Below are 22,330 nucleotides of genomic sequence, written 5' to 3' on the forward strand. Positions count from 1 at the left end.
CTAAACTACTTCTGTTTACTGATTGGATCATATGACAACAACATCTACACAAGTTTTTTTCTTGTTACAACAGTCATAGACAAAATATTAGGATGTCTTGGCATGTTGAATTTGCAGAAAAGAAGATTAAATATGTTTAAGCTCTTTATTGAATGTTCCACTTCCATTTTTTCCCTTTCTTCCAATCATCCCTAAAACAAAACAAAAAATAAACACCTCCAATCAATACCAAAAGAATCAAATCATTTATTTGAATAGAAAAGGATAGCATAGTTCAAACAAAATGGATTCCATCAATATGCCAATGGACAGAATATTCTCCTTACATCTCAGAGGTAGAACAACCTCCAAAGGTTTCAAGAGGAAATGGATATTATATCAGCTATTTGAGGCAGCACATGCGAATATTAGTATGCATATTATTAAATGTGTATGCCTGGATAGTTCTTTTCTTCAGGAAGGAATGAAAAGATCTGAGTTTCCCATTCCTGCACATTTTCTCCTTAAGCCAAAGAGTTGTTGTGAGTGCAGATATGTTAGGAACTGTGTGAATCAGCAAAATGAATTTTCTCTTTCAGTCCAGCTCCAACAGAATCACCCTTCTTACTTTTTGATAAACAGTTGTTGTTTTCCTGCTTTAAACATGGACTCATGGTGAGGATGTGCCTGCAGGCAACTATTCAGAAGCTGGCCTACAAAGTCATGTACAAAGTCTTTGATTTTTTTTAAGTGGTTGCTTATATAAGATTTTGAGATTTAGCTTTCTAAATATGGTAGGACAAGAACTAGAATGTATCTGAGCCTAGTTGGAGTCCAATTATGTTCTGCAATCTTAATAAGAAGACAGCCTACTGGTCCATGACTGTCCTTAGTCTAACTGTCATCAGATAAAAGTCAGAAAACCTGGGAAGAGATCTTCTTTGTAGCATCCCCTGATTCTGACATTCTCTACTTGGAAAAGTAGCTTAAATGCCACTCTTTGTACTTTTGTGTCAAGCTTTTTCGTAATTTCATGAGTAGAGTGAGAACAAATCAATCCACTGGCATAAGACTGTATGACCTTTGGGGAAGTGGGAGATGGCTAACTTATATTGATAGCAATAAAACTTAGACTTCTATACTGCTTCACAGTGCTTTACAGCCCTCTAAGCAGTTTACAGAGTCAGCGTATTGCCCCCAACAATCTGGGTCCTTATTTTATCGATCTCAGAAGGATGGAAAGCTGAGTCAACCTTGAGCCAGTCAGAATCAAACTGCTGGCAGTCAGCAAAATTAGCATGCAATACTGCATTCTAACCACTGCGCCACCATGGTTTTTCTTTACATTTCATGAACAAAGAAAATCAGTCTTGAGGTCCACTAATTTGGCAATATTGGCTGTAATAATGGGAGATACATTCAACATATATAAAGAGCACCAGTCCGGAGAGCAATGCACAACCATCTTGTATAAATTATTATTATCTTATATATTTTTGGTGATAGCTGAAGAACTTCTGCATTCCTTCTGGCTTTGAAAATCTTCTTCCAACCATGTCTTTTTGCTGTTGCTTTAACTCACATTTTATTCTGTAGTATTCCTATTGCTGTTGATCTATGATTAAATGTCCATTCATTTTTATCATTTCAGTGAGTCCTGGCAGTATTATGTCCTTCATATCACAAAGAATCAGAAATGACTGAAAAACTGAAGCAATATAGCCTGTTTGGTACAACTAGCAGAGCAGAATGTACATTTATAAGATGAAATAACTAAACTGCTGCATCAGATCAAAATGCTACTTTTGGCTTCCTACAGGGGTCCATCAACTGCTTCTCAGAAGTGCACAAAGAAGGCTCAGATGTGATTCCTTCCATTTGTCCCAGTGCCTGCACATTTGTGTTTGAACCCTGGAAAAGATGGTTCCATTTCTCAAGGTCGGAGAGGTATTGTTTCTCATCTCATATCCTGTGGTAATGAACTGTACTAAGTCATGGAAATAAACTGTACAAAAATATAATTTATTTATTTATTTGCTTTCTCTGGTCCACTCTTTCTGGAATGTCCTGATGTATGCACTTATTGATGATAGTTTTAACTGACATACTCGAAAGTCAGCAGCTTGGCTTCATCAAATTCTAGGAGGATGATATCTATTAAGGCCTAATTTTCACCTAGCTTATTAGACTATAAGACTTGAGAAAAGAAAAAATCGGAGGAACAGCTGATTAGATCTTGCAATGGCCAGTCTGGACTGAGTACCAGCAAAACCCTATTACTAACTTCCTGAAATCTGAAGGTCTGAGAAACAGCATCATGGGACACTAGCCACCTAAACTTAATACAGAATTGTCCCAAGTTAGCACAATCTAGAACAGAGATCTCCAACCTTGGCAAGTTTACAACTTATAGACTTCAATTCCCAGAATTCCTCAGCCTGCACATGCTGGCTGAGGAATTCTGGGAGTTGAAGTCCACAAGTCGTAAAGTTGCCAAGGTTGGAGACCCCTGATCTAAAAATCACATCTCACAACAAGAAAACCTTAGTTGTTCATAGAAGCAAGCCAACAACTGTATCTACACAAGGCAACTGTATTTTCTTGTTTTCTTTTTCCTTGAAAATGTATCGCTTCTCATCCAAGAAGCTTCTTCAGTTCTAAAGAAGTTTCTTGGATGAGAAGCAAAACATTTTCAAGGGAAAAACCCAAGAAAGTCTAGTTGCCTTTTGAACAGCATCTTTGGGACAATAATGACCTGGATGACTCTGGAGAATCTCTATAAACAACTGTATCTACACATTATCTGCATCCCACTGACAAAAACTAAACTGAAATCCTTTTTTAGATAGTACATAATGGTTTCTGGCTAGTTTTCAACATCCTGGCTAGCTCCCCTGCACTGTGGAGTGGTCTTTCTTCCTGCAGCAACATGAATGGGGCCAAAAGACTTTACTCATGGTTTCCAACTATATTTCTCCTGCATTGTTCTCAGTTAGGGAGCCTCCAAGTCATCACATAGCTTATGATAAGTTTGTTCTAATCACTGAAAGAGGGGATGCTTCTGCCTGTATGAGTTAGATTTTGATATGGTCTAGTTCCTGTCATTTGGGAGCCTCAATGTTCTTATTCTCCACTTGTCTGCAAATCCTTCTGGACACTATCTTGACTGGCACCACAGCCCACTCCTATTAAATCAGAGGAAGAGCCCCTTTACTCTCTCTTTTCCCTTGTTGTGCCTATCTCCTAACCAGACAGTGGGAGCTTCTTTTCCTAGGTCTTGAAGATAGCTCCCATCCCGTGCACTTCCAGTGCCCATTCTTCCCACTTTAACAAAGTGAGAAGCGGCGGGAATTGATGTTCATTTTTGTCACTCCAATGAGCTTGAGTGGGGTGGAGAGGCTGAAGGAGGATGTGAGGGGGCAATCGCAGAGGAGGTCAGAGAGCTCGTCCCTCTCTTCCAGCTCATAGGTGGCATCATTCAGCATCCGCCGGTGGAGGTGGCAGGTCTGCTCGATCTTGAGTTTGTTGATGTCACTGCGCAGGCGCATGAGCTGCCGAGCCAGCTGCTGGTCCTGGAGACGCATTTCCATCTGGAACACAAAAGCAGGAAGGGCATGACATGATGGCAGAGGATCATCAAATCAGGAGGAGACACAAAGACTTGGGGTATTGCAACTTGTACCTCTTTTGATAGAAAATGAGATGGCTTATTCATCGCCACTGCTGCCATAGTTAAAATTCCTGATGTACGGGGTGTAGGAAAGCCTTTGTCCCATGACAAGTTCTTTTTTTGTGACCTACTTCATGCCTGCCACAACTTACAATCGGAATGGGAAGGCGCCATTATGGTTGGAAGTTGAGGACTACCTATACAGTAGTTTCTACATCAGGGGGTTGGGGGGGGTTGGGATTAAATTAAAAAAAACTAAGATGGCAAATGCAGCAACGTGACCAAAGCTATGTTGTTTTGTGTACTGGTAGTCCTCAACTTATGATCACAGTTAAGCCCCAAATTTCATAGCTGAGCCAGGCACTTGTTAATTGAGTTGTTCTCCTTTTTTGCCACAGTGGTTAAATGAATCGCTGCAGTTGCTAAGTGATTGTGCAGTCATTTATTGAATCTGGCTTCCCCCATTGACTTTGTTTACAGTAACAGTAACCGAGTTGGAAGGGACCTTGGAGGTCATCTAGTCCAACTCCTTGCTCACGCAGGAGACCTATACTAGGGATTCGAACCGTCGTACTGCCGACCTTTCTGAACCTTTCGTATCAACAAGCTCAGCATCTTAGCCACAGAGCCATCTAGGCAGGCTTGTTAGAAACTGGTTGGGAAAATTACGAACATGACCCTAGGACAGTGACACTGCCATAAATATGTACCAGTTGCTAAGCGCCTGAATTTTTATCACTTAACTAATGTCTTAAGTGTGAAAACTGGTCATAAATCCCTTTTTTTCACTGCTGTTGTAATTTTGAATGGTCATTAAATGAATAGTTTAAGTTGAAGACTACCTGTTTGTGTTATGTTAAATGCTCGTACAAAGGGATGAAACTTTGATTGTTTTGCCATAACTATTATTCTAACATCTGTAACATCTTCCTTCATATACTGCTGCTCCTATATACAGTATATAATCTGAAATATATTCTTTTTCCCCCAAGTTTTTTATTTTATATTACCCATACATATCAATGCGTGAACAATGTGACACCAGGGTGCCATACAATCTGAAATATATTCTATTTTCTACACTAGCTAATCACATGGACAAGAATCTATAGGCATTTAGCTATATCTTAATGCAGAGGTGGGCTTCAGATAACTTAACAACCAATTAGCTCCAGCTGCGAAAATGTGCACATGCGCCTTCCACACATGTGTGTGGCCTTCTGCGCATGCACTTTGCTCACACGCATGCTTGCACACATGCACGCAACTTAAAAAACACAGTTAAATAGGACAGCATAGCGTCAGGGTGGTTGGGGAGGCCCACCCGCAGGTTACAACTAGGTTCACCCGAATCGGTATGAACCAGCTGTCTTAATGCTAGATTTAATTAATAACAAAACCAATCTTCACCCTTTCACGCTGTTCTATGCTACCCAAACACCTTAACAAAATTCTGGATAATGATGACTGCAATACGGCCCTACACATAATATTCGATTCACAAGTGTACAATTTACCTCTGTTGGACGTCTGCCACCTAGTGGCCACCAAAGCTTTTGAATTTAATTGCTGTTCCTGCTGCCTCATTCACATAATCCCTCTATTTCCCCATGACTGAAACTTTGGAAAACCTTTTACAAAATATTCCTTTACTGAGGGCAGTTTATATACATTTCCCAAAGGCTGTTCCTGAAACTATCTGAACAATGCACACTAAATTCCCTCAGTAAGAATATATTTTTCAAAACATGTCAGGCCAACAGTAGAATAATGTTTACTAGTGCCTGGGAATTACTCCCTAATGTTTTGCCTTTGCCTGCTCTTCCTCTGGGAAACTGCTGGCAAAATGAGAGTATGGCAGAGATAAACAAAATGTGTCTCATGAACAAATGCCAAAAATCTCCCCTCCAAAATCAATTAAGATACAATGAATGCAAGTGTCTCAGAACAAGAAATGCAAATAGTGCTTGGGGTGGGGTGGGGGGACTAGTACAAATTTGATTGTATTGATTTGATTAAAATTAAATGACAGTGAATTGATACAGTTAATAGGATTAAAATCTATGTATTTAACCAATATAAAACCAGTTTGGCATAATGGTTAAGGTGCTGGCCTATAAACCAGGAATTCTAATTCTAATTTAAGGAGGAAAACCAGTTGGCTGACTTTGGATCAGTTAGTTTCTCACACCTCAATCCATCTCATAGGATTGTTGTGGAGAAAGCAGGAGGAAGAGGAAGGAGTATTACGTATATTTGCCAACTTGAGTTACATATAAAATAATAAAGGTGGGATAAAGGTCTAATAAATAAATTTCCCTCTTCTATTAATGAAAAATTCCATTGAAGAAAAATTTGGAGATTTTCTCAAGACAGGGAAGGGTCATTTGTACCCTGGAACTGTAAAATTGTGTACCCTGTTTTGTTTTTCTTTAAATCAAACAATGGGCGCTCCTTTCCTGATAAAAAAGTAAGTGAAACTTGTAGAAAAGTTAACTGCATACTGTCCAAGTGAGATGGGGATAATATCTCAAATTGACCAATAAATAAAATACAGATTACAGTTATTGCAGTTTACAGCAGAAAGTGACTGTTTTGTTTGCACAAGGAGATTATGTGTAGTCAACAATATTCAAACGGAACCTTCACAGAAAGAAAATCTATCCACTTCTGCCAGTCACAAAATGGCAGCAAGTCATTCAGACAGGTTTTTACCTTAGAAAGTGGTGGATTATGGCAATTGTAGATAATTAATCTAGTGTATCCCTAACTGCTACCTTCCATGTATGTTGGAAATAAAACTCTCAGAACTAACATGTTAGCTGAGCGTTCTCAAGAGTTGTAGTTCCTGTTCATCTGGGAGAAAAATGATTTATTTGTGTTATTTGGTCATGTTTATTGGCTTTGTCAATGTTACCTGCCAACCTCACTTTTGAAAAATGTCTTTAATTCACTTTACTCCTGTATTTTCCCTGAGCATCATCTCCAGAACTGTAAAGCCTACAAACTTGACATTTGGCATGTACATTCCTCTTGGCTTCTAGGTGCTCGCTAAGAAAGGATTTTTTGAAATGAACATCAGATCATTAGTATTTCATACGCAGCATATTCAAGCGCTCTATGGCATAGGGCCGGGCTATTTACGGGACCGCCTACTGCTACCGAATACCTCTCACCGACCCGTGCGCTCTCACAGAGAGGGACTCCTCAGGGTGCCGTCAGCGAGACAGTGTCGTCTGGCGACGCCCAGAGGAAGGGCCTTCTCTGTGGGGGCTCCCACCCTCTGGAATGAACTCCCCCCAGGACTTCGTCAACTCCCGGACCTCCGAACCTTTCATCGCGAGCTTAAGACACACTTATTCATCTGCGCAGGACTGGATTAGGATTAGTTTTTAAATTCGTGGGTTTTTTAATGGGTTTTTATCATTTATTCTAAATTTTTAATCTCGGCCAATTGAATAAGTTTTTTAATTGTATTTTAATAGTATTTATATTGTAATATTATTGTTTATTTTATCTGGCTGTGAACCGCCCTGAGTCCTTCGGGAGAAGGGCGGTATACAAATTTAAATAATAAATAAATAAAAATAAATAAATATACAATATATTAGTATGATCTGATGCTAAGGAGTTAGACCAGGGTCTCCAACCTTGGCAACTTTAAGCCTGGAGGACTTCAACTCCCAGAATGCCCCAGCCAGCTTTGCTGGCTGGGGAATTCTGGGAGTTGAAGTCCTCCAGGCTTAAAGTTGCCAAGGTTGGAGACCCCTGAGTTAGACGTTCTACTCCCCCTCCCCACCTGAAAAGTTCCAACTGCCACTTGCCTCACATTCTGTTACCTCAGGTCAAACTAGCAATGTTCCACTCCTTCACTCAGGAGTGGTCTGGGGCTCCTTACAGTACTAAACATCAGTACATCACCAAAATGTCTATATCTTCCACCTATGGAACTGCTTCTGAACTCAAGGCGGCGGGAGAGCCAACACATTGTCAACCAAATTTCTCCTGCATAGTGTCCCAGCCCCAACTCACTTCTTACACTGACCTCCTCTCAGTTCAGATGAATCTGTTCCTTCTACTGTAACACCAGTTAAAGGGAAAAGACTGTCTTTCTGCTGCCCGGAAGTACGTCAGATCCTTCCAAATGATGTCTTTCGGAGCCAGAGAGGTGAAGGAGAGAAATTTTATGTCAACATTCAAAGTTCAGGGACAGGACTACCACAGGATAGGGAGTATCATGGCGGGGCCTCAGCAGCAGCCTTCATTTCTCCAGATATAGTTTGTTGGTGACATTGACAATAAGCGTCTGTCAAGACCATGGGGATGCTACAACGGTCGTAAACATGAAAAATGGTCATAAGTAGCGAAGCACAGGTATCCAGCTAGTTTGTTATAAAACCAATATGGGAGTTGATTGTCAAGATTGATAAAGGTTCTGAGGACTGTTTTGTAAATAGCCAGTTGCAAACTTCCCCATTGTCAGTGAAGGGACTTGATTATATAGCAGATTACAAACAGGCTATTGGGGGTGGGGGGGATTAGAATCTCTCCATATTAGCATACATGGATATATATATTGATTCTAAACTGAAAATATTTCAGTTGCTAGAATACTTTAACCCCAAGCTATTCATTTTAATAAATCTTGCTAAGGAAAACTTTGTGAGAATCTTCCTTGAAAAGAATCACTTTTGGTTTCAGATGGTTGCTAAAGAGTTTGATGACTGGGTTGGAGATTTAACAAATACTAAATCTGATTACATAGGATCACATTTCAAAGGCAGTCCTTCATGAAATGCTAAACATGCTTAGTTTGGTAGCTATCCTTGTTTTCTTTCTAAGAGGTTGCTGGTAAAAGCAGAATGTCAGATTAGATTAAAGTTAATCCATATTGTCAGGCTATTTCTGTGTCTTTGTGGCTTTACAACATGGTTTTTATTTTTAGATTTTTTTTTTACTGTACGGATTCCCTGCCCCCTTTTTCTTATAAGGATTGGCTTTTCACCAGCTGCAGTCCAATAGCATCAAACTTTTCCCAGGGAGATAAAGATTCTTGCTCTCAAGAATTTTCTGCCTTCAGAGTGAGAAGACTTTTTTGTACTCTAGTAAAATAAAAACAGAAAGGTTGAAAGTGGGAGGGAAGAGGCTGGTATTTTTCTGATAAAGGGCACAAAGGAAAGTTTGGGACGGTTGACAGAAGAATTACATGGACAATGAGGAGAAAGATGGCATTGCTGGATCCCATCCCATGTTCAGTACTTGTGTTTAGTGTTCTGGTAGCTTGGATAACTAGCAAGCTTCTTGCATAGTAAAATATGATTTGGGAATAGAAAAATATACAGGGATAGAAAAATAATCGTTCCAACTTGACAGGGATACAGTGTTGATCTCTGAAGTCTGCTAAAGCATAAAATCTTCTCTGATCTCTTTCTGGGTTTTTAAGAAAGATTCCTTAAATGAAGAGATGTAAGATGAAGAATGAATGAATGCATCCCCGAATTTCCTTTTCGTTCTTTTTTCCTTGCTACCATTTTTCCCAGGTCAACTTATCCTCTACTTGCATGACTTGGAGTGCTTCTGACAGACAGTTCCTTGCAGTCATACAATCAAAAGCAATTGTATAAGTTATTCCATCTTTCTTTAGTAAGAGAAGCATGGAAGCAGTGATGAAAAAGCATGGGAATATTTCATATTGAAAATTATGTTGTCTGGACACCACCAATACAAATTCTATTGAATGGAAGAAGCTTTCCTCCTTCCAGAAACGGCGTATGCAAAACATTATCCAATCAAACTGCATGGAAATAAAAGAATGAGCTTCAATGAATTTTTGTGTTATTTTTTCTTTATCATGTTTTTTTTCTTTATCCTTAACACTCAGTTACTGTAACACTTTTAAATGAGAATTTATTGCTAAACTGAAACAATGATTGGCATAGTTAATTTTATTCATTAATTTGCTGGATTGCTTGCTTGCCTGTCATCCAAGAGCTTCGCACATGGCATATAATGTTCCTCCAACTTTTCCACACAATTCTTTGGGGCAATTTTATACTAAGAGAGTGTCCAACCTTAAGTCACCCAATGAACCCAGCGAACTTTCATAATTGAGGATAAATCTGAACTTCGGTCTCTCCAGTTCCAATTCAGCAGCACAACATTACATTCCCAAATGTTTTTAGGAGGACCATCAGGGGGAAAAAAATAAGATAGTAATCCTTTTCCTAGGTTTTCCCTGCAGCATCTGGTATTCAAAAATGCACTTCTTTTGAACTCTAAATTCTACTTCACTCCAATGACTTAAAGAAATTAAATTCCTTCCACTAATACTTCTCCAGCCAGCTTTTAAAGCTATCCATCTGATGACCATATTCCCATTTTGAGACAACAGTATAATGTTAAGTACTCTTGATAAGGAATAAATCCTTGCTCACCAGGGGACTGCTGGAAGCAGTGTAGGATTGCATGGCTCTTTATATACTGTAAGAATTCCTTTCTGTAGTTAGAATTGCATTAATTTTGATGAGTGGCTCCAAGTTTGAAGGGAAAAAAACAGTAAACATACCTCTTTCCTTTTCTTTTTCCTCTCTCTCTCATTTTACTGTGGTCTATGTAATTAGACAGGGCTCTATTATAACTTCTCACTCCATCTGGGTAGTAATCACTACTTTGAGGGGTCCTTGGTACTCTCTAAATTTTTTTTTTGTAGACGTTTCATTATCCAAACTAGGTAACATCATCATAGTTTGGGTAATGAAACATCTGCAAGAAAACAAGCAAGCTCAGAGAGCACAAAGGACCCCTCTTTTCAACCCTGAGCTACAAATATTATCCTTTATTGGAATCACTACTTTAAAAAAGAAAAGAAAAGGGCATTTGAAACTATTTTTAAGAAATAACTCTCAGATGTGACCCTGTGTTTTTTTTCTATCTCATTGATTCCAGGATTAGAGATTTTTAATCTCAGACTCAGTGCTTCCTTTTAGCTTTACAGAATCATCTCTCATCTTGCTACATGGAACAATTATATAGGCTGTACGTAGAATTCAAAACTATTTTGCTAATTCTTCCTCTTTTTTCCTCAGTTCAGCTCACGGCCCTACAAGCATTTCCATCAAATCTAAAGAAGGTGGCATTTTAACCACGGTCTCTGTTTCCAGTCTGATGATGAAATGGTCTCACCCTTGGAATTGGGTGGTTTTGTTAAAGTCGTATGAATAGATTTTTCCCTTCCCATGTAGGGTAAGATAGTTTATGGTGGGATGCAATCTATTAATTCATCAGTTTGAAGCATCACATGCCTTACTGTGCTGCTATATTGCTCACCAAGTGATTAAAATCAATACTCAGATAACGAGTATTTATCTGATAATAATCAGATAAAAAGAAATATGCCTTAATAAAATTATGTTTCTCCTTGACTGTTTCAAATGAGTCCAAATAATATCTTTCCCCATTTTCTCATTTTCTCAAAACAGAATTGAAGCAAGGAATATGCATGTGTGTATCCTATTCTTGCTTTTTGTAATGTGAATACAGAGCTGATAACATATGTAAGCCACAGTGGTCCATTAAGTATATCCCTTGTTCAAACTGTATGAAAGTCAATCAAGTCTATAGGGCAGCTATATTAATATTGCCAAGTCTACCTGACAATTATGACTCTCCTACTGAATGTCTTGTTGAAGTCAAGATCTATTAATCTTCCAAAACCTTATAAAAGCATATAGCAAGGTGCCTTGTGCTTTTGGAGAAGGAACTGGAAAAAGAAGCAGAACTAGGGGAAAAAGGAAAAGAAAAAAAAAGGGTTTGTTTTTTTAAAAAAATCATTCTTGCCAGGAATCTCATTTATGTCTTTTCAGCTGTAATCCTAAAACATCCTTAGAGGTTCTGCTGATAAAGAATTTTTAAAAAACAGTAGGACATTACTTACCAACTCTTTCCGGAGCCAATTTAATGCTTCATCGATGTTTCCAAAGCCACACACTTTCTCCGGGACAAGCAAAATTGGCTGTCTGGAAGAGCTTCCATTGATATGAACCTGCACTTCTCTCAAAGAAATATTTTCCTCTGTTGGTTTCTTCTCTTGCCTCCCCATGTCCTCTTCAGGAGGTTTGGGATGGCTCTTCCAGGCCAGTCCTTCCAGCTGAGCTTTCCACTCCAAATATGAAGGCCTTCTTGTCTCCAGCCTCAGTTTCTCTGTCAGGGCTTTCAAATTCCTCAAATGATCATCAAACGGGGGACCACCTTCAGCCTTATCATCCACACTATCTAGCATTTCTTCTATCTGGATTTCTGGCATGGATGCCATCCTTTCTGCTGGGAAATCAGAAACATCCACTGAAAGGTTTGCAGTAGCGTCCCAGATGGAGGCAGGACCATTCAAACAAAGATTTGATCCTCAGAACTTCCTGGGCACACAGCAGTTTTTCCCACTCAGTTCAAGACACTCCTTTCATCCAACCATCTAAGCAGAAAAACAAAGACATATTGTTTGATTCAGCCAGGAACCATTAAAAGAAAAGAACAAACATGCAATCAGAACTTCCTTCTATGGCTTGACTTGAGAATAAAGTTGAATATTTCAGTTTAAGAAAACATCTAGCTAAGAGAATTCGCACAGCTATCTGGCGAAGTTCTGGGGCAAGAGCAAACAAGCTTTTAGCTTTGCAGAGAAACGTTTTGCTGCAATGAGACCTGTCAAGAACTATGCTTCAGGCCATAAAGTGGATTATTAAGGATGAAGTCAAACATTAAGAAGAAATGCAGTGACAGGGTGTTACGCAATTAATAAACTCTGATTATTATATTGTGCTTAACATGTTCTGAACTTTTCACTATTATTCTTTGCAATACAACAGAAAAAGAGTGGGGTAGTAAGGATGGAAAAGCTTCCTCACTTCAGGAGCTTCCTTTATGGAGAGTCAAATTAGGCATCATACAAATAATGCATGTATCCGTGTCTGAGCATATTTAAACTGAAGAGGAAACATGGAGGTTGTAACCATCAGTGAAAGAGTACCCTGCAGAGAAAGACTTACAGCTCATGTACAGCTGTATTTTCACTCACATTTGAATCCACCAGATATTGCTCTTTTGGGCAGGCACAGTGAATAATAGTTGAGGGGTTCACTTTTGAGGTATTGAAGAAAGGGTTACATATTGCCACTGTTCTCCACGAATTCTCCACTCAGACCCAGCATCTTCTCTGACTGCTTTTTAGTTATAACAAAAGCACATTTGGAGGCTATTTTCATATTTTAAAACATTCATACTTTAGCATTCCAGTCTTCACTCAAGAGAAAAGTGTTACAATTTACCTGAAATTACCCCTGTTGTGGTTGATGTGAGCTTCCAAATCTTTTTCAAACAACCAAACCTGGTCACAATAAATGATAAACTGCTAACTGAATAAGTGAAGTGAGTTTTAGCAGAGGTGTGTTCTAATTTCGCCTGCAATATGGTTCATGCAACTCCTATTGATTACAAAGTCACATAGTCTTGTACTTGAAGCCACTTGTTCTAAAGTCCAATGTAAAGTAAAACCAACTCTTTGCCCACTTGAGAACATGGAGAAAAAGGAGTTCTTGGACATCTATGTGCTTGCACTTTAATGAGTAATCTGAATAATTGGGTCATTCTGTTTGCTGAATGCTACCTGGGCCTCCTGTAATTTAAACACCAAATCTGTAATTATTTCAATGGAATCTTTTCACATAAAGAATCACCATGAAGAATATATTTCATCCTCTTCATCATTTGTACAGATGATTTAACTGAAATATTAAAATTCTTTATTGCAAAATTTTGGTTTTAGCACTACCAAGATGAATTAACTTTAATTTTTTAGAAATGACTTTATATGGTAGCACAGCAAGTAGAGTTATCTTACTACACCAGTACAGAAATAAATATTTGCTTCCTTAAACCACAAAATGGTTGGAGGGATTTATACCTGTATGATGCATAAATTCATTTATATTGAAAAAAACCTAAGATGTTTCCCCACTTTCACTAAGCATAGGACACACATGTCCCAGCAACCTCCCTTTTCTTCAAAGTCCCCATGAAGTCTGCATCTCATCTCCAGACCTTGACTGAAATAACTAGGGGAGACATGATAGCTGTGTTCCAATATCTCAAGGGCTGCCAGAAAAAAGAGGGAGTCAAGCTATTCTCCAGCTATTCTGAGGGCAGGACAAGAAGCAATGGGTAGAAACTAATAGAATAGAATAGAATAGAATAGAATAGAATAGAATAGAATAGAATAGAATAGAATAGTTTATTGGCCAAGTGTGATTGGACACACAAGGAATTTGTCTTGGTCCATATACTCTTGGTGTACATAAAAGAAAAGATATATTCATCAAGAATCATAAGGTACAACACTTAATGATAGTCCTAGGGAAACAGTCAATATAAATCTTAAGGATACCAGCAACAAGGTTACAGTCATACAGTCATAAGTGGGAGGAGATGGGTGATGGCAACGATGAGTAGATTAATAGTAATGCAGATTTAGTAAATAGTTTGATAGTGTTGAGGAAATTATTTGTTTAGCAGAGTGATGGCGTCCGGGAAAAAACTGTTCTTGTGCCTAGTTGTTCTGGTGTGCAGTGCTCTATAGCGTCGTTTTGAGGGTAGGAGTTGAAACAGTTTATGTCCAGGATGTGAGGGGTTAGGGTTAGGGTTTTTCACTTTGGTACTGGCATTCCTTGAAATTTGTTTATGTCGGTCATTTTGGGAAAACTTATTAGTTGAATAGCCAAACAAGACTGACCAAGAAGTCAACAGGAGACAAATATTCTCTTCCAGGAAAGAAACTAAGTATAGAATAGAATAGAATAGAAATTTTTATTGGCCAAGTGTGATTGGACACACAAGGAATTTGTCTTGGTGCATATGCCCTCAGTGTACATAAAAGAAAAGATACCTTCATCAAGGTACAACATTTATAACACAAATGATGGTCAATATATCAATATAAATCATAAGGATTACCAGCAACAAAGTTACAGTCATACAGTCATAAGTAGAAAGAGATTGGTGATGGGAACGATGAGAAGATTAATAGTAGTGCAGATTTAGTAAATAGTTTGACAGTGTTGAGGGAATTATTTTTTTAGCAGAGTGATGGCATTCGGGGGAAAATTGTTCTTGTGTCTAGTTGTTCTGGTGTGCAGTGCTCTATAGTGTCGTTTTGAGGGTAGGAGTTGAAACAGTTTATGTTCAGGATATGAGGGATCTGTAAATATTTTCACAGCCCTCTTTTTGACTCGTGCAGTATACAGGTCTTCAATGGAAGGCAGGTTGGTAGCAATTGTTTTTTCTGCAGTTCTAATTATCCTCTGAAGTCTGTCTCTGTCTTGTTAGGTTGCACAGCCAAACCAGACAGTTATAGAGGTGCAAATGACAGACTCAATAATTCCTCTGTAGAACTGGATCAGCAGCTCCTTGGATAGTTTGAACTTTCTGAGTTGGCACAGAAAGAACATTCTTTGTTGTCCTTTTTTGATGATATTTTTGATGTTAGCTATCCATTTTAGATCTTGCCATATGGTAGAACCTAGAAATTTGAAAGTTTCTACTGTTGATACTGTGTTGTCTAGTATTGTGAGAGGTGGAAGTATGGAAGGGTCTAAAATCTACCACCATTTCTACGGTTTTGAGTGTGTTCAGTTCCAGATTGTTTCAGTCGCACCACAAGGCTAGCCGTTCGACTTCCCGTCTGTATGCGGATTCACCATTGTCTCGAATGAGACTGATCACTGTTGTGTCATCTGCGAACTTCAGTAGTTTAACAGATGGATCGTTGGAGATGCAGTCATTGGTATTCAGAGAGAAGAGAAGTGGGGAGAACACATAGCCTTGGGGGGCCCTGTGCTAATTGTACATGTATCTGATGTGATCCTGCTTAGCTTCACCTGCTGCTTCCTGTTTTTTAGGAAGCTTGTGATCCACTTGCAAGTCTGTTCCGGTACCTGTAGCTGGTTTAGCTTAGTTAGAAGAGTGTCTGGAATGATGGTATTGAATGCTGAACAAAAGTCTACAAAGAGGACCCTTGCGTAGGTCTTTGGAGATTCAAGATGTTGTAGGATGTAGTGCAGAGCCATATTAACAGCATCATCTGTTGATCTATTTGCTCGGTATGCAAATTGCAAGGGGTCTAACAGCGGATCCATGATGGTTTTCAAGCGGGACAGCAACTATCTTTCAAAGGTTTTCATGACTACAGATGTTAAAGCAACCGGTCTGTAGTCATTCAGTTCCTTGATGGTGGACTTCTTCGGCACTGGGATGATGGTAGAGCGTTTGAAGCAAGAAGGAACATAGCATATCTCTAGTGATTTATTGAAGATTCGGGTGAAGATGGGGGCCAATTGGTCAGCACAGACTTTTAAGCAAGAAGGAGTTATCTTGTCTGGGCTTGGAGCTTTTCCTGGCGTTTGTCTGTGAAATAGGTCCTGCACTTCCTTTTCTGTGATCACCAGGGGTTGTGAACCCAATGGGATGGTGTCAGTTGTAGGAGGCTTGGCTGTTGTTGGTGTGTCTGAGATGGGTGTTGTGGAGATAGGTGGCTGTAGTTTCCTTTCAAACCTGCAGTAAAACTCATTCAGGTCATCTGCCAGTTGTTGATTTCCTTCAGCCTGGGAAGGAGGTTTGCCATAGCCGGTGATATTTTTAAGAGTTTTCCACATGTTTGCTGGTTCATTTGTTGAGAACTGATTCTTTAGCTTTTCAGAGTAGCTTCTTTTTGCTGCTCTGAACTGCTTTCCAAATTTCCAGGGGTTCATGCAATCCTGAACAATTTTTTAAAAAACTGAGTTTCATTTCTCCTGAGAATAGAAAGGCATATACTGTAGGTAGAAATCTGGTTTACAGAACTACTAGTTAGGTTCACACAACCTTTAAACCTGAATTAACAAAATAGAGAGAGACAGTTTGGTTTAATGGTTAAGAGACCAGGCTGAAAACAGAGTCTGTGAATTCTAGTATCACTTTAGACACAAAGCCAGTTGGGTGACTTTGAGTTGATCATTTTCTCTCAGCCCTAGGAAGGAGGCAATGGCAAACCACTTATGAAAGATCTTGCCAGGAAAACTTCAGGGACTTGCCCAGGCAGTCTCTGAGAATTGAACATGATTGAACAGAAGGGGTAAAAATACAACTGCTATTTTCACTTCACAAGCTCTGCCAAAAGAAATAAAGCTTATTGTTGTTTAAGATAATGGCCTAGTTACCCCATGTTGAACAGCAAAGTACTCAACCATTTTAACTTAATCTAGTGATTTGGGCAAACCCAGCCACTGGGTGAGGTTGTAGCATTTAAAATGCAAGTAAGAGCTGGCACAATTTAATGATTATAAATATACACACAGAAATGTAACCTGTCAAAACTTTCTTCTCCCCGATGGTTTTCCAGAATCTTTTCTCCATGCATGAACATGTGTTATGTTATGCTGTTGTAATTCCTAGAAGAACAAATAATTCTTTGTCCTTAGATATTTGTAACCCACCCTAAGTGCAAATGAACAGGAAATCTCTGAAACTTTCCCTTAATAAAGATTTAGGCCACTCGTTCCATCAAAACCTCACAGGGTTGTTGTTGTGGGGAAAAGAGAAGGAAAAAGGGATATTAGATATGTTTGTTTCTTTGAGTTATTTTTCAAAATACTGTAATAAAGACAGGATAAAAAAAATTAAAAACCCACAACAGTGCTGATGTCAAACCTTGACCGAAGGATATCTGTCTCCATGGTTACAATGACCCTTTTGTCCTTCCATTAGGAAGATCTGTTTAATCTAGGGGAATGAATCAACCAGCTCTACTAATAAAAATGGTTATTCATGCAGAATGAGGAAATGTTTCTCTCTTTCTCCTTCATTTATTCTCTGAAATAGTGGGAAATGAGACCTATCCAGCCTTGTGCTGATTTTTGTTTAGGAAAGTATGAAGACAGCTGAAATTCTGTTCAAGAAATCCAGACAGACAGCAACCAGACTCAGGAGGTTCACCAGCTACAAGAGGGTTTGCCTACTTGCATACCAAGTAATCAGCCAAGGAAGGGACAGGCAAGATTTTTGAATATCACCAGACCAGATATGAAAAGTGTGGAATTTAGAGTATGTTGTGACTGTTTCACAAAATGCTAGGTAGGAGATTGCCCAGTCACAGAATGTTTCCACTTTGGAAATTTATTCATGAGAAACTGGTGAAGTCACTCCTTGCTACACCTTCCAGTTTTCCAAGTGGTGGTTGATGATGATGGTGATTTAAAAAATTCTCCCTAATCCTCCTTTGCGGAGGTAGGTTGACATATTTCTAAAGGAAGACTTGCCCTGTTTCTTTTTCAAAGAATGCCTGTGGGGCCCAGAGCAGGGGTGAAATCCAGAAGCTTCTGACAGGTTCTGGAGAACCAGTAGTGGAAATTTTGAGTAGTTTGGAGAACCGGCAAATACCACCTCTGGCTGGGCCCAAAGTGGGGTGGGAATGGGGATTTCGCAGTATTCTTCCCCTGCCACGCCCACCAAGCCACATCATGCCACCAAGCCACAGCCACAGAACCAGTGGTAAAAGTATTTGGATTTCACCACTGGCCCAGAGGTATTTCCATAAATCAGGTTGATACTAGAAGCTTGGCTTTGCAGAATGCCTGCTTCTTATTTAGTCATTTATTTGGTAAGTAAGGAACCTTAAAAAAATAATGCCAAGCAGGATAAGGGATTTTGCAAGCAGCAAGAAAAAGATGCTGTGGGCATTACTGGGTAAGCTCACTGGTTGACAGTTTGAGGGCACCTGACATGCTGATATGTTGAAATTAAACTGCTTTGGCTAAAGTGTTCATTAAAATCATACTACCTCCTATTTGCTTTGCGGTGGCATTTTCAATCTGTATTTGGGAACGTAACAAAATAATTATACATTATAAATTTAGCAGACATTTGGCAAAAGGAGGACATGTCCTCCTTTTTGTCCTCCTGTCCTCTGTCCTAAAATCAAACACTGTCAGTCTTTTCAAGTATCTCTTACTATGCAGCTTTTCTCCATGGGGCAGTGCTTTCCTAATGGGCTAACTGAACGTTAACAAGCTTCATTCTGTGACCTTAATTAGTTGATTAGAGCCCTCCTGACAAAGCCTTACTCAGTTACACACTGAAGGCTTTTGCCTCCTAACTGGCTCTAGCACATTCCTGCAATTGAAAAACCAGTCTTTCTGATGCTGGAAAAAGTAATCGTACACTTATATAGACATCAATACATTCTTCTTCTGCAGGTTTTCCCTGGAATTTTTGTTACAGAAAGTTAAACAATTAATGTCCCCCTTTCCAGCCCCCACCATTTATCCTCCTTTCTAATTGTTGTTTACCTGTTCTGATACCTGGGAGCTTTAAGTCCAAGAGCTAAAAGGATAATGTGGTAGATTCTGAGACTGATCATTTCATTATAAAGTTTTCAATGTTTCTCTCATTTAAACATTCACTTATAGATGCAATACAGGCAGTCCTTGCTTAATGACTGCAATTGGGGCTGGCAACTCCATTCCTAAGTCATGTGGTCATTAAGAAAATGTCACATGACCATGACAGACTTACAACCTCACTTCTGCTGTGAGTGTTAAGGGAGACTGCCGATCAGGTGACCGCAACTTGCAATTTTACTACCCACTTCTCCATTGACTCTGTTTACCAGAAGCTGGCTGTAAAGCATGCAAATAATGACCTTGTGGTCACAAGGATGCAATGGTTGAATAATGTGAGGACCAGTCATAAAGTTACTTTTTCAGTGCTGTTATTAAACAGGGCAGTCATTAAGCGAGGACTACCTGTTGTGCATGGAGAAAGTTAAAACTACAATACTTTTTCTTAATAGCTTCCTAATGAAAGGAAGGTTTGGGTCTAAAGAAATAATATTTTGACTCTCACTCTACCTGCCCGCCTATAAAAAGGATTTTATCGTTTCACTTTATTGAATGAATACATTTCTAATGTGGTGTGAACCTGACTATTATATGTCAGTGTTAGTGGAAGAAACTATTTCTAGCTTTTATTTTTTTTCAAAAAAGCATAAAAAGAATAATGTTGGCTGACCCTAAAAGTTTTTCTCCGCTGTTTTCCAGAAAAGTGCCCTACTAAGGATAAAAGCCATGCTCATGTTCAGAGCCTCTTCAGAGCCAAGTTACCTCTGATTTCAAAGATACAGATATAGATTAACAGAGTTGGAAGGGACTTTCTAGGTCATCTAGTCCAACCCCCCAACTAAGGAGATCCTATATCATTTTTAGTAGATGGCAGTTCAGTCTCCTCTTGAAAGCTTTTAGTGATAAAGCTCCCACAACTTCTGAAGGCAAGCTGTCCCATTGGTTGATTGCTCTCACTATCAGAAAATTTCTCCTTATTTCTAGATTGAATCTCTCCTTGTTCAGTTTCCATCCATTATTCCTTGTGTAGTCTTCAGGTGCTTTGGAAAATAGCTTGATCCTTTCCTCTCTGTGGCAGCCCCTCAAATATTGGAACACTGCTATCATGTCTACCCTAATCCTCCTCTTCACTAGACTAACCATGCCCAGTTCCTGCAACCATTCTTCATATGTTTTAGCCTCCAGTCCCCTAATCATATTGGTTGCTCTTCTCTGCATTCTTTCTAGAGTCTCAACATCTTTTTTATAATGTGGTGACCAAAACTGGATGCAGTATTCTAGGTGTGATCTTACTTTGTAGAGTGGTATTAGTACCTCATTTGATCTTGATTGTATCCCTCTGTTAATGCATTTTAGGATTGCATTGGCTTTTTTGGCTGCCACCGCAGCACACCGTTGGCTCATATTTTGGCCCCAAAAGCTTTCTTAATGTTTTCCATAAAGATGTTCTACTAAAGATCTCAAGCCAAGCATAAAAACCATGTTCATGTTCAGAGCCTGTTCAGAGCCAGGTTGCTCCTGATGTCAAAGAGCAGTCCCAATTAAAGTTAGCATTTCTGAAAATGAAACATAGACTTGTACCATAACACTGCATGCAAAACATAGGAGATCCCGAAATGTGCACAACTAAGCACCCCTTTATTCTTTTTAAAATGAGTGACGGGTTTGGTACTTTTTTATCATGTATTTTGGACTTGAGGTTTCTGTGGTGTGGAATATTTGTAATAATCTTCTAACAACAGGTAATTAAAGCCTGAGTCAATTTATTCTTGTGCCCTCTGTTTTTTAGATTTAATTTTCTACAAGATTCCTAAGGTCTGTTGATTCAGGGTATATAAATGATGTAAATAAATAAACATGCAGCTAAGCAGGATGTAGAAAATGCAACCTACCTTCCACCCTCTTGTACTAAGTAGAGTGAAGGGTAATATTATATGTAAATTATGTGGATACAATTCTTAATTGTCCCTTTACAGAAGCCTGAGATCACCTGAGAGTTTAATGACTTTGTTCCATGTAACATTTCCCACACCATCTGTTGATTTTGTTTATAAAATTACCTTAGAGAGGCGCTTGGGTACGTACTTAAGTGAGAAGCATTCCTTTATATCTTGATCCTTCTTACATCATGAGCTATCTACACAAAGTTAAAAAGAAAATGCATCTACTAACCAGGAAACATTCAGAGAAATACATGTATAAAGAGGAGACATTTACAAGGTGTGGTTGCCTCAGCTGTTGATTAGAAGTACATAATGGAATTTCTTGTTGGCAGATCTCAGTTTGGCAGATCTCACAATGTTCTCTGGCTAAAAAAGGAGAAAAAATAGTGGCTGGCATAGTTCCAAGCTCAAAGGCGATAATTTCTTTCCCCACCCTAGAGAAATCTACCCCCTTAAGGGAGTTGATTAGAATTTCTGAAGTATGGCCATACTATAAGCCCAAGCATTGCCATACAGAATGCGTTTGCATTTCCTCTAGATCAGGGGTCTCCAACCTTGGTCCCTTTAAGACTTGTGGACTCAACTCCCAGAGTCCCTTAGCCAGCAAAGCTGATTGAGGAACTCTGGGAGTTGAAGTCCACAAGTCTTAAAGGGACCAAGGTTGGAGACCTCTGCTCTAGATCTTTTGAGTACAGGTAGCCTCTACTTACGACCGCAATTGAGCCCAAAATTTCTGTTGCTAAGCAAGACAGTTGTTAAATGAATTTTGCCCTATTTTACAACCTTTCTTGCCACCATTGTTAAGTGAATCGCTGCTGTTGTTAAATTAATAATTCGGTTGTTAAGTGAATCTGGCTTCCCCATTGACTTTGTGCGTCAGAAGGCTGCAAAAGGTGATCACATGACTGTGGTACACTGCAACTGTCATAAATACGAGCCAGTTGCCAAGCATCTGAATTTTGATCATGTGACCATGGGGATGCTGTAACAGTCATAAGTGTGAAACACAATCATATGTAACTTTTTTCAGTGCGATTGTAACTTCGAACGGTCAAAGGAACTGTTGTAAGTCGAGGATTACCTATGCAATGAGATATTATCCAAAAGGAATGACAAGGTGGATTGCTGAATTCTGTGAAATGTAATATTTTATCTGTATGCTTGCACATATCATGGATGACAAAATAGGTAGGAGAAATGAAATCTAGGTAATCCGGTTATTGTTTTTATTTGTTTGTTTAAATGCTTTAACTGTTCAACTTCAATAGATCACACCCAAGGCCACCCAACTCCAAAAATACTCTTTTTCGCTTACAATG

General features: G+C 39.1%; 1 protein-coding gene across 1 annotated transcript; it reads right to left on the reverse strand.

Annotated features, from left to right (window-relative positions):
- Positions 1 to 1,995: 1,995 nt before the first annotated feature.
- On the reverse strand, positions 1,996 to 12,255 carry FAM167A (family with sequence similarity 167 member A). Its single transcript, XM_058164835.1, has 2 exons — positions 11,583 to 12,255; positions 1,996 to 3,569 (listed from the first exon to the last, which is right to left on the reverse strand). Exons 1-2 carry the CDS (start codon positions 11,958 to 11,960, stop codon positions 3,306 to 3,308), a joined length of 642 nt encoding a protein of 213 aa, XP_058020818.1. The 5' UTR covers positions 11,961 to 12,255; the 3' UTR covers positions 1,996 to 3,305.
- Positions 12,256 to 22,330: the final 10,075 nt, after the last annotated feature.

The sequence above is a fragment of the Ahaetulla prasina genome, chromosome 1 (assembly GCF_028640845.1).
Source record: "Ahaetulla prasina isolate Xishuangbanna chromosome 1, ASM2864084v1, whole genome shotgun sequence".
Lineage (NCBI taxonomy): Eukaryota > Metazoa > Chordata > Lepidosauria > Squamata > Colubridae > Ahaetulla > Ahaetulla prasina.

What these genes read in the sequence shown, in the direction of transcription:
- FAM167A (XM_058164835.1), bottom strand. Translation starts at nt 11,960, where the DNA reads ATGGCATCCATGCCAGAAATCCAGATAGAAGAAATGCTAGATAGTGTG. An exon ending in ATTGGCTCCGGAAAGAGTTG is followed by an intron (nt 3,570 to 11,582) that starts GTAAGTAATGTC and finishes TTTGTGTTCCAG; the next exon opens with ATGGAAATGCGTCTCCAGGA.